This window comes from Temnothorax americanus, unplaced genomic scaffold (assembly GCF_048541705.1).
Source record: "Temnothorax americanus isolate GAGA-0224 unplaced genomic scaffold, ASM4854170v1 Scaffold141, whole genome shotgun sequence".
NCBI classification, from domain to species: domain Eukaryota; kingdom Metazoa; phylum Arthropoda; class Insecta; order Hymenoptera; family Formicidae; genus Temnothorax; species Temnothorax americanus.
The window spans coordinates 129045-140000 of NW_027509277.1; the positions used below are offsets into that span (position 1 = coordinate 129045).

A 10956-nucleotide genomic window follows, 5' to 3' on the forward strand; every position below is an offset into this window, starting at 1 on the left:
ACCAATCTGAAACACATATACAGCGATCACGTAAACACAGATATGTCTTACGATGATTTCAGTAAATTGTGTCATACGTGTTGGCAACAAAAGTACGGATTCGTGGTGATAGACAAGGACAGCGCGATTTCGAATGGTCGATACAGAAAAGGATTTAACGACTTTGCGATACCAAAACGTGGTTAGTTGTTGTCGACGCGTCGATTGAACAACGTTAGCGCAACATGGACAGCAGCGAGGAGATTAGAGAGCGCGAGAGGATCGTGAAAGATATTGCGAAAACGAGCAATTCGATTCGCAAAAAATATCACGCCTTGAAAACTGGTAAAATGGAGGAAGATATTGCGTTGGAGAGACACTTTAAGCCCGTCATCGAACCTCTAAGGCAGATTGTCGAAAACACCGTAGCTGACAAAGAATCTGACGTGTCAAAGATTGAGAATGAAACGGCGTGGGAAGACGAAGAGCCGAAGCTCAAACGACAACGACCAAACGCCTCGTTTAACGACTCTGTAATGGCTTCAACTCCGGTTACGTTGAAACGATCGATAAATGTGCCATCTAATTTGAGCGAAATAACAAAAACTTTACAACCGCGTAAACCGAAACGATCGAAAGGTTCATTGAATGAACCACCGATAACCTCTGCGTCTTCCGTACAACACACAGTGCTCGCAAACGAAGATGTTTTTGAAACCACGAATGACCCACTCGTGATGTCCGTTCGACAGCAGTTGCAAACATCTGAGGGTCAAGAAACGTTGCGAGATCAATTGGGTCCATTGAGCCAAAAGTACATCGGGGCAGTTCTGAGCGGCGATGAAGAAAGCGGTATGGACATCGCGTACGGTGTTAAATTCACCAACGATGGAATGATGCTCGGTAATAAACGTTTTGACGTGAACCATGCGGACAACATAATTATCGACGGCATACGATACAATGGCACACGTGGTCTTTTCGAATTAATCTTTAAGAAATATCCCGATGACGATATCTACACGGAGGACGATATGCAAACGTACAAGAGCATTCTGTTGATGACGAGTGTTCATAAACGCAATTATGATGCTCACGCTCAAATAAAGGGCAATGGGGGATACAAGTACACACATATAATCGGGCCGCTGATTTCAGGTAAAAAAGCTGGAAAAGGTATACCGCGTGCCATGACAGGCAACAAGATCGACCATATAATTGCACAGTCGATTTCGGGTAAAAAAGCCGGAAAAGGTATACCGCGTGCCATGACATTAAACGACAACAAGATCGACTATGTTCATTGGGACGATCCCAACGAGCTTGTAGATCGTCTCCGATTGCTCGAAGCTTCGCGCCTAGCGGGTCACACCGGTCACGATAACGAAATCCTGTCGATTATCGAGGAACTTCGCGAGGCTGGACTTATTATAAATTAAGTGGCGCGACAGCGAGTCATTCAATCAACATCGAAATGCCGATCAACAAGTTTGGTATATCGCTCGGAAGAGGCGGTGCGGAACCGTACTATCAATGGAGAGGATTAATCAGAAATTACGTGCGAGATAACGCTCTTTGCATGGTCGCCACCGACTTTGACGCGAAATCGCGCAAGATTCGACGGATAGCGCCGCCCGTAGATGATGGCGATGCAGCCAACAAACGCTACGTGCAGCAGAGCGTGCAAATTTTGGAAGATCGACAGGATGAAATGGAGAGAAAGATGGCTGTATTCCAGAATAATATGCAAATTACCCTAAACGAACTTCAAAAGATGATTCAAGATGTAATTGCGAATCATCGCGAATAGATAAGAACGTACATCTGATATCTGCGTCAGTTGCGCGTCATCGTCATGGCTGGTAAGAAGCAATCAGCTGAGAAACGGCGGCTGGTGGAAGAATTACACGCTCCTGCGAGAAGAAATTTTTCTCGAAGACGCGTCATAGTACGCGGATACGATGACCTGTGGCAGGCGGATGTGGTCGAGATGCGACCATACACGCGATTTAACAGAGGCTACCACTACATACTCACCGTTATCGACGTGCTGAGCAAGCACGCATGGGCCGTACCGCTCAAGACCAAGAGCGGACCCGAGGTTACCACGGCGATTGCAAAAATAATTCGAGACGGTGGCAGATGTCCGAAAAATCTGCAGACTGACAAGGGGAAAGAATTTTACAACACAAACGTGCAGAAACTCTTGAAGAAACATAATATCAATCACTATTCGACATATTCCGTAATGAAGGCATTGGTCGTCGAACAATTCAATCGCACGCTCAAGAACAACATGTGGAAAATGTTTACGCGCAATGAAAATTACAAATGGATCGACTCGCTGCCAGGTCTCGTATCGGATTATAACGCGCGAAAGCATCGAACTATCGGAATGCGACCCATCGATGTTACCCCCGCGATCGCCGACAAGCTCCTAACAACGGAGTACAGCCACGTAAAGGTTGCTGCTCCAGCGCGATTTAAAGTGGGCGATTCGGTACGCGTGAGTAAATTCAAGACAATCTTCGAAAAAGGATACACGCCAGATTGGACCACGGAGGTGTTTAGAATCGTCAAAGTGCAGAAAACTAATCCTGTGACGTATCTGTTGGAAGATTCCTGCGAAAAACCCGTCGCCGGCGGCTTCTACGAATACGAGTTACATCGCGTTGCTAATCCCGACGTGTATCTCGTTGAAAAAGTTTTGCGCAAAAGAGGGAATGAGGTTTATGTAAAGTGGTTAGGATTTGATAATTCACACAATTCATGGATACACAAAAATAATGTATTGTAAAAATTTATTACAGTATAAAAATATACATATATACATATGAGTCATACATATTTATTTTCCTAAATAACTAAATGTATTTACAATATATTTACAGCGGTATTTACAATATATTTACAATGGTATTTACAATATATTTACAATGGTATTTACAATATATTTACATTGGTATTTTATAATGTCCCCATGGCAGCGTTTCGGTAGAACCGGGTATAATGTATCGCTTATCGTCGTACGGACTTAGAGCTATTTTCGTTTCGAACACGGTATATACCTCGTGTTTTTTGGATCTTATGCAGGTTTGCTGTCGCGTCATTTCAACCTAAAAAAAAAAGAATGTGGTAGTATTATACCTCGAAAAAACCTAAGTAACAAGTGGTAGATCTTTATATCTCGAAAAATCTCGAAAAAATCTAAGCAGTAGTATCTTTATTTCCGAAAAATTATAACCCAAGTGATACACGTCACAAAATTATGTTACCTTATCAAAAAAAAGAGTCGCGCTTCAAGTGATCTATTACAATTACAAAAAAGAAATGATATCTCTTTAAGTTAGAGCGCCAATTACAGAGAGAACATGTATATTGCCTCAAAAAATAATTGTTGCACTACATTGAAAAATCTTTACATTGTGTCAATTAGAAAAGAATGTATAATAACAATTTTATAAGATTAAAAAATGTTATTTAAATTTAACAAGGGAATACAAGATATTTAAATACAAAGTTATTTACATGTGTATTTTTTAATGGCCACAAAGAATTACAGAAGTAACAGTACAAAATAAAAATATTTTATTAAAATACATAAATTTTTCTTGTAAAAAAACTTGGCGCTGCTAAACCTTTTAAATAAATAAGAACAACAATAAATAAAAATAATTCAGAGAAGAATACAATGGGAGTAATATTAAATGATTATCAGCGTGGATGTGGGAGTGAGTGATATGGGTGTGCGTGACTACGCGGACGGCGGATAATGCGGCTTATAATTAAGTATAGAATAAGTTTATTTATTTATTTAAAATTTTGAGGTCTAGCAGCGCCAATTTTTTTTACAAGAAAAATTTATGTATTTTAATAAAATATTTTTATTTTGTACTGTTACTTCTGTAATTCTTTGTGGCCATTAAAAAATACACATGTAAATAACTTTGTATTTAAATATCTTGTATTCCCTTGTTAAATTTAAATAAAATTTTTTAATCTTATAAAATTGTTATTATACATTCTTTTCTAATTGACACAATGTAAAGATTTTTCAATGTAGTGCAACAATTATTTTTTGAGGCAATATACATGTTCTCTCTGTAATTGGCGCTCTAACTTAAAGAGATATCATTTCTTTTTTGTAATTGTAATAGATCACTTGAAGCGCGACTCTTTTTTTTGATAAGGTAACATAATTTTGTGACGTGTATCACTTGGGTTATAATTTTTCGGAAATAAAGATACTACTGCTTAGATTTTTTCGAGATTTTTCGAGATATAAAGATCTACCACTTGTTACTTAGGTTTTTTCAAGGTATAATACTACCACTTTCTTTTTTTTTTTTAGGTAACAACATATACACTACTATACGTGTACTTGGCGCCTTTTTTTACCTTTTTTTAAAAAAGGTAATTTTGTGCGGATATCACGCCTTTTTGTAGTATATTACGCATTGTATAAACAGTATGTACAGGATAAAGCTATTTGGAGGTATAATACTACCACTTTGTTTTTTTCGAGGTAACAACATAACAGAGTAACAACATAATACATATACACTATTATGCGTGTACCTGGCGCTCATTTTACCTTTTTTTAAAAAGGTAATTTTGTACAGATATCACGCCTTTTTGTAGTGTTACGCATCTTAATCTTATAAACAATATATCTTATAATCTCATAAACCGTATATAATACAAGGTATGAAGCTAAAAGTGTTACGGACTATTATTTCTAAAAAAAACAACAATTTAATATTTTGCTCAGTTTTTTAAAAATAATAATCTGTAACCCTTTTAGTTGTACACCTTGTATATAATTTTCAATTTCAACATAAAACATAATCGCAATAAAGCATGATTAATGTTAACAAATCGTTAACTGTAAAATTTTTTATTTATTTTTATTTGCGTGTCTTACTGAATGTTGTTCGCAACTGTATATGTACCGATATCTTCAGGTATCGATATTTTTGATAATTATTTTTACGTCAGACATAATTTTAATTCATCCAATTTTTATTATGTCTAAACATAATTTTTGTCCAATTTTTATTATGTCTAGACATAATTTTAATTCAGCGATTTTTATTATGTCATGACATAATTTTAATTCTGCCGCTAGGGAAATTTTAAGTCGATTTTTATGAATCTAGCTTGAATTCAATGTTTAAGTGTCCCAGGTTCCGATGACGAGGTCCACATAGTGCGCTTCGTAGTTTTCGGTGTCTACATGTATTAATACCTCAAATTCGATATCTACGTGTAGGCCTACATTGGGTGCGTTCAGCCGATATTTTGCTAGCCTAGCAATCGTGAGCAGTCGCTCGTTTTCGCTTGTTTCCTCTTTTTTGACTTACTGGATTAAAAAGAAAGGAAACGAGCAAAAACGAGCAACTGCTTACGATTGCTAGGCTAGCGGAGTATCGGTTGAACGCACATATTCAGATTTAAAGTTATTAATACACCTAGACACCAAAAACTATGAAGCGCACTATGTGGACCTCGTCATCAGCAACCTGGGACACCTAGACATCAATTTCAAGGTATTAATACACGTAGACACCGAAAACTACGGAGCGCAATATGTGGACTTTGTCATCGGGAACCTGGGACACCTAAACATTGAATTCAACATATTATTACACCTGGACACCGAAAACTACGAAGCGCACTATGTGGACCTTGTCATCGGCAACCTGGGACACCTAGACATCAAATTCAACGTACGATTACACCTAGACACCGGAAACTATGAAGCGCACTATCTGGATCCCGTCATCGGCAACCTGAGATACGTGGACATCGAATACAAATTAATACACGTAGACACCGAAAACTACGGAGCGCACTATGTGGACCTTGTCATCGGCAACCTGGGACACCAAGACATCGAATTCAACGTACAATTACACCTGGACACCGAAAACTATGAAGCGCACTATCTGGATCTCGTCATCGGCAACCTGGGACACGTGAACATCAAATTCGAGGTATTATTACACCTAGACACCGAAAACTACGGAGCGCGATATCTGGATCCCGTCATCGGCAACCTGGGACACGTGAACATCGAATTCAAGGTATTAATACACGTAGACACCGAAAACTACGGAGCGCACTATGTGGACCTTGTCATCGGCAACCTGGGACACCTAGACATCGCATTCATCGTACGACTACACCTGGACACTGAAAACTATGAAGCGCATTATCTGGATCTTGTCATCGGCAACCTGGAATACGTGAACATCGAATTCAAGGTATTAATACACGTAGACACCGAAAACTACGGAGCGCACTGTGTGGACCTCGTCATCGGCAACCTGGGACACGTAGACATCGCATTCAACGTATTATTACACCTGGACACCGAAAACTACAAAGCGCACTATGTGGACCTCGTCATCGGCAACCTGGGACACGTGGACATCGAATTCAAGGTATTAATATACGTAGACATCGAAAACTACGGAGCGCACTATGTGGACCTCGTCATCGGCAACCTGCGACACCTAGACATCGAATTCATCGTACGATTACACCTGGACACCGAAAACTATGAAGCGCACTATCTGGATCCCGTCATCGGCAACCTGGGACACGTGAACATCGAATTGAAGGTATTAATACACGTAGACACCGAAAACTACGGAGCGCACTATGTGGACCTTGTCATCGGCAACCTGGGACACCTAGACATGGCATTCAACGTACGATTACACCTGGACACCGAAAACTATGAAGCGCATTATCTGGATCCCGTCATCGGCAACCTGGGACACGTGGACATCGAATTCAAGATATTAATACACGTAGACACCAAAAACTACGGAGCGCACTATGTGGACCTCGTCATCGGCAACCTGGGACACGTAGACATCGAATTCAACGTATTAATACACGTAGACACCGAAAACTACGGAGCGCACTGTGTGGACCTCGTCATCGGCAACCTGAGACACGTAGACATCGAATTCAAGATATTAATACACGTAGACACCAAAAACTACGGAGCGCACTATGTGGACCTCGTCATCGGCAACCTGGGACACGTAGACATCGAATTCAACGTATTATTACACCTGGACACCGAAAACTATAAAGCGCACTATTTGGACCTCGTCATCGGCAACCTGGGATAATAGACATCAAATTCAAGCTTGATTCATAAGAATCGACTTAAAAATTTCCTAGCGGCACTTTCTGCCAAGCGTAGAGAACCTTCTTTTCCGTTGACTCAATATTTATTATATACATACCTAATTTACCTAAATAGAAATCTTCCTCCTGACCGATAAGTCTATCGACCTAATTTCGAAATATGCGCGCGATATCGAAACTGGCGATACCTGCGCCGCCAGCGTCGAAAAAGTGACAGGGACGTTCTCTGATAATCATAGTAATATTGAATGAGAGCGTTAGGAGGAGTATCTTAAAAATAAATTTTCACATTTGGACTTTGCGTTGCAATATCTCCGCTCGTAAGGCACGTAGCGGAATATTATGAGAGAAACCCCCCCCCCCTAATTGGACCCCAAGCTATCGATCAAGCCTACTTAGAACTTGATCCGTTCACTCGTTATCGAGATCTCAACATCTCGGGTACTCGCAACCCGTCGCGTCGCGTAAAAGAGTCACGGTCGGTCTCGCTCCGCGTGTACTTGGCGCGAGACACTACCGTGTCTCTTGATTTTGTCGCGCAGACACCGCGTGTAATCGTCGAACGTTATCGACCTGGCTACGACGTTACTCTTAACACCTTTAGCCTTTTTCGTATCTTTCTTACCGTCCACTCGCAAAGGCGTACATCTTTGCTCTAAACCCGACAAATTCGGTCATTATCGCACCGTTATTTTCGTCTTTCATTAAGCCCGGAACTTTTTTATTGACGAGTGGGATACCGTACGTATTATCAATCGCATAATCGCTAGTGTCAAATCTATAATGAATGTGACGCTTCATGATATCATACACATCGTCGCACTCGATGTGATAAATGAGACTGTCAGTATCGGTGTACGTGACTTTACACTTATCGCGATACAACGGTAACATGTACTCGTGATGAAATTCATACAAACATGTCTTGGATATATCGAGGATGCACATACCCACATAGATTGGTTTGTCGAACTTCACCTCGAGTTTTCGCATTTCTATTGCTACTAAATTCTCCGAAAAGACGCTTCGGCTATGAAAATTTGGTTTCGCAATCATTGCCTCCGCGCCGTATCTACCCTCCCAATGAGTCACGAGGCGCACGTCAACGTGATTGCGTACATTCTCCATGGTTTTGCCAAACACTGCATTGGTCATCAATTTGTATAAATTTTTTTCGAAATCATTTTTGACCAATGTCCTAAATTTCGTATTAAGTTCTATATAATCGCGAAGCCATGGAGATTGCGCGAATTTCAGTATACGGTGAATTTTTGATATACGGAGACCGTGACGAGTACACTGCTGCAGGTTGCGATAATGTATTACATAACGTTTCTTATCGTATAATGTTGCAAGGAGCTTGTCCTGCCGCTTGCCGGGTGGTTTATCGCGCGTCGGACAGAACGGTAGGTCAGTGTGCGCGTCGTGAAGATGTTGCGGATACTCCAAATCGACTTCGAGTATGTAGCCTATCGAGGAATCCAACGCGACATCTATAACATTAAAATCGGTTACGTTGTCGACCCATTTAAAATCTGCGTATGGCAATGGTTGACACATTGCCCAGCCGTATAAGATATTTACATCAAAATACATGAGGTATGACGACGGTTTCGATGGATCGTACGATTGCATGTACTTGTTGATGGCCAGTGCGTATCTGTTTGAACAATGACTCAAAACGCCGCGTATACCGCGTTCGATAAACATGACCATGTCAATGTCGGTGAGCAATTCGAAATTGATGTGTGTATGCTTCAACATAGCATCCCACGTAAAACCCGGTAGAGTATAATAATACGCCGAATCGAGTCCGTAACTCGCGACGCAACTATCGCGAAAATTTTCAAAGATATCGGCCAACAGCAAGACATCGGTCTTGAGATATAAATCGCTGTAATCACCGAGCGTTCGAATGGAGAACCACTGCCAGACGTCGACGGCGTGCGCGTAATCGCTCTCGGATACGGTGTCACCTGTCAATGAACTGTAAAACGAGTCGCACGGCGGTAACCACAAGTCCTCCAATTTTTCGACGCAGTCAATGTATTCATATGGAAATACGCCTTTTCGTGTCAGCAAATCAAAGTTTTCTGTGGATAATTCACAAAATTCGCGTTGCAATATTCGCAGTTTATCCTTGCTGAGATAAGATGCCAATTTGTCGAGACTAGAGGTGAGAAACTTTTACGAATCGATAAATCGCAATTTGACGCACGTTTTTCTTATCTTTATCTTCGGTGTTTTGAACGTTTTTTGTAAACGAAATATATTTTTCTTTTGTGATCGGGAGTAAATCTACATGTCCTTCGTACGCTGTTGCTATTTCAGTTATAATAAAATGTGCGTCATAGCCCGATAAATTATGAAACACTATGGGAATGCAATGCGAATCTTTATAATTTAAGTTACAATTCGAATGTGCGGGACCTCTGTATCGACCGGTCAGGTGACAATGATCGCGTACTCGCACGTCGTCTGGCTCGAACGGTTCTTCGCACACGTGACAGTGCGTGGCACTGTTAAACTTTTCCCACTCGTCTCGCGTGAAATCTGCCATGGGTATATTAGTGGACAAAATGGTCTTTACGTCGTGAGCTAAACGTCTTAGCTCCTCGGCGAACCACGCGACGCAATCCTTATCGCGACGAAACCGATACATAGATAACGACTCGTCGTACGAGCAACGCACGTAGTACCCTATGCTAAACACGCGATGATGTTGATATGTGTACCTGGACGTTTCCGAATCCGCTTCCATCTTCTCCAGAATACATTCCAGGTCGGCGTATACGACAAACGGAACTCGTTCCTTCCTGTTGTGATTTTTAAATGCCAACCACTTGTCGTTATCGCTCGGTAACTTGATCGCGCAGTCATTCATCTCCTGACAGTCGACGGTGTGGGCAGCCAATTTTTCGTTGGAGCTGAAGTAGTGCAAACATCTGCAAAAATAAACGCAAATATTATAAATTTTTTATACACAAAATATTCTATATTATTAAAAGAACTATATAGGTACTTACCGATCGCAAAAGTATTTCCTGTGCTCTTTTTTACTGATTTGCGAGCTCACGAGGCGGGATAGGTTCTTGATCCATGCAAAATGTCCCACGTTGTCGTTATGCACGTACAGCAGATTTACATGTCTGTCCATCTTTCGATCAGTAACCCGTATTGGCAAGATAGCAAGTTCCATGTTTTTTTTCTCGATGCTGTACACGTTGATGGAGATGTTGTTGTGATTTTCAAACCGTTTAATTTGATTCAACGTCATTAGAAACTCAATGTCCGTAAGATTTAGCACCGACGTGTAATGTGGATACGAAGATTTCCGATCTGTAGGTATGTCTCTCGGCTGGATACAGAGCAGCCACCACTGACCATGCGAAACATGCATTGTCCATTGATTGCACGTTTATCACCGCCTTCTTCTTTTTAATTTCTTGCGGTATTTGGATGCAGTTTTGCATGTGTTCGATGAAATCATCGTGAGACACGTATGCTCTTGAAAAAAAATCATATTTGATGCCCGATGAGATGATCTCATCACGAATGTTCTTGACAAAGATATCACATTTAACGTATATGTGGATTGTGGTGGTGGTCACCATGCAGCAGCCGTACATTGGCGCTATTTTTGCAAAATTTGCAGTTTTGGGTATAAATGGTCTACGAGGATTCTAGAGCGCAGTCGAGAGTTCGATACGGTTCGAGTAAGTTGCAATAAACAGCCTCCAGATACGATGAACACTCACGGTGCGAACTACTACGTTCCGATTCAAGACGAAACGTGTGAGAAACAGCACA

The 10956-nt window shown here is 40.9% G+C and overlaps 4 protein-coding genes across 5 annotated transcripts in view; 3 read left to right on the top strand and 1 right to left on the bottom strand.

Annotated features, from left to right (window-relative positions):
• Positions 1-224: 224 nt before the first annotated feature.
• On the top strand, positions 225-2219 carry LOC143894780 (uncharacterized). Its single transcript, XM_077401411.1, has 2 exons — positions 225-1155; positions 1234-2219. Exons 1-2 carry the CDS (start codon positions 225-227, stop codon positions 1416-1418), a joined length of 1116 nt encoding a protein of 371 aa, XP_077257537.1. The 3' UTR covers positions 1419-2219.
• On the top strand, positions 1454-2776 carry LOC143894786 (uncharacterized). The gene is made up of 2 exons (XM_077401417.1): positions 1454-1765; positions 1820-2776. The coding sequence occupies exons 1-2, from the start codon at positions 1454-1456 to the stop codon at positions 2774-2776; spliced, it is 1269 nt and encodes a 422-aa protein (XP_077257543.1).
• A 4708-nt stretch (positions 2777-7484) lies between these two features.
• LOC143894776 (uncharacterized) overlaps positions 7485-10956 on the top strand; it is a 3727-nt gene continuing 255 nt past the window's right edge. Inside the window, exons 1-2 of one of the 2 annotated variants that reach the window (XM_077401404.1) lie at positions 7485-8745; positions 10802-10956. The exon at positions 10802-10956 is cut by the window's right edge and continues 4 nt beyond it. In XM_077401404.1, coding sequence (XP_077257530.1) covers positions 8741-8745; positions 10802-10956 — 160 coding nt within the window. In that variant the 5' untranslated portion in view covers positions 7485-8740. Of the gene's footprint in view, positions 8746-9858; positions 9929-10801 lie in introns of those variants that run through there. The other variant, XR_013256158.1, reaches the window with a different exon arrangement.
• Positions 9152-10812, bottom strand: LOC143894775 (uncharacterized). Its single transcript, XM_077401403.1, has 2 exons — positions 10173-10812; positions 9152-10091 (listed from the first exon to the last, which is right to left on the bottom strand). Exons 1-2 carry the CDS (start codon positions 10544-10546, stop codon positions 9317-9319), a joined length of 1149 nt encoding a protein of 382 aa, XP_077257529.1. The 5' UTR covers positions 10547-10812; the 3' UTR covers positions 9152-9316.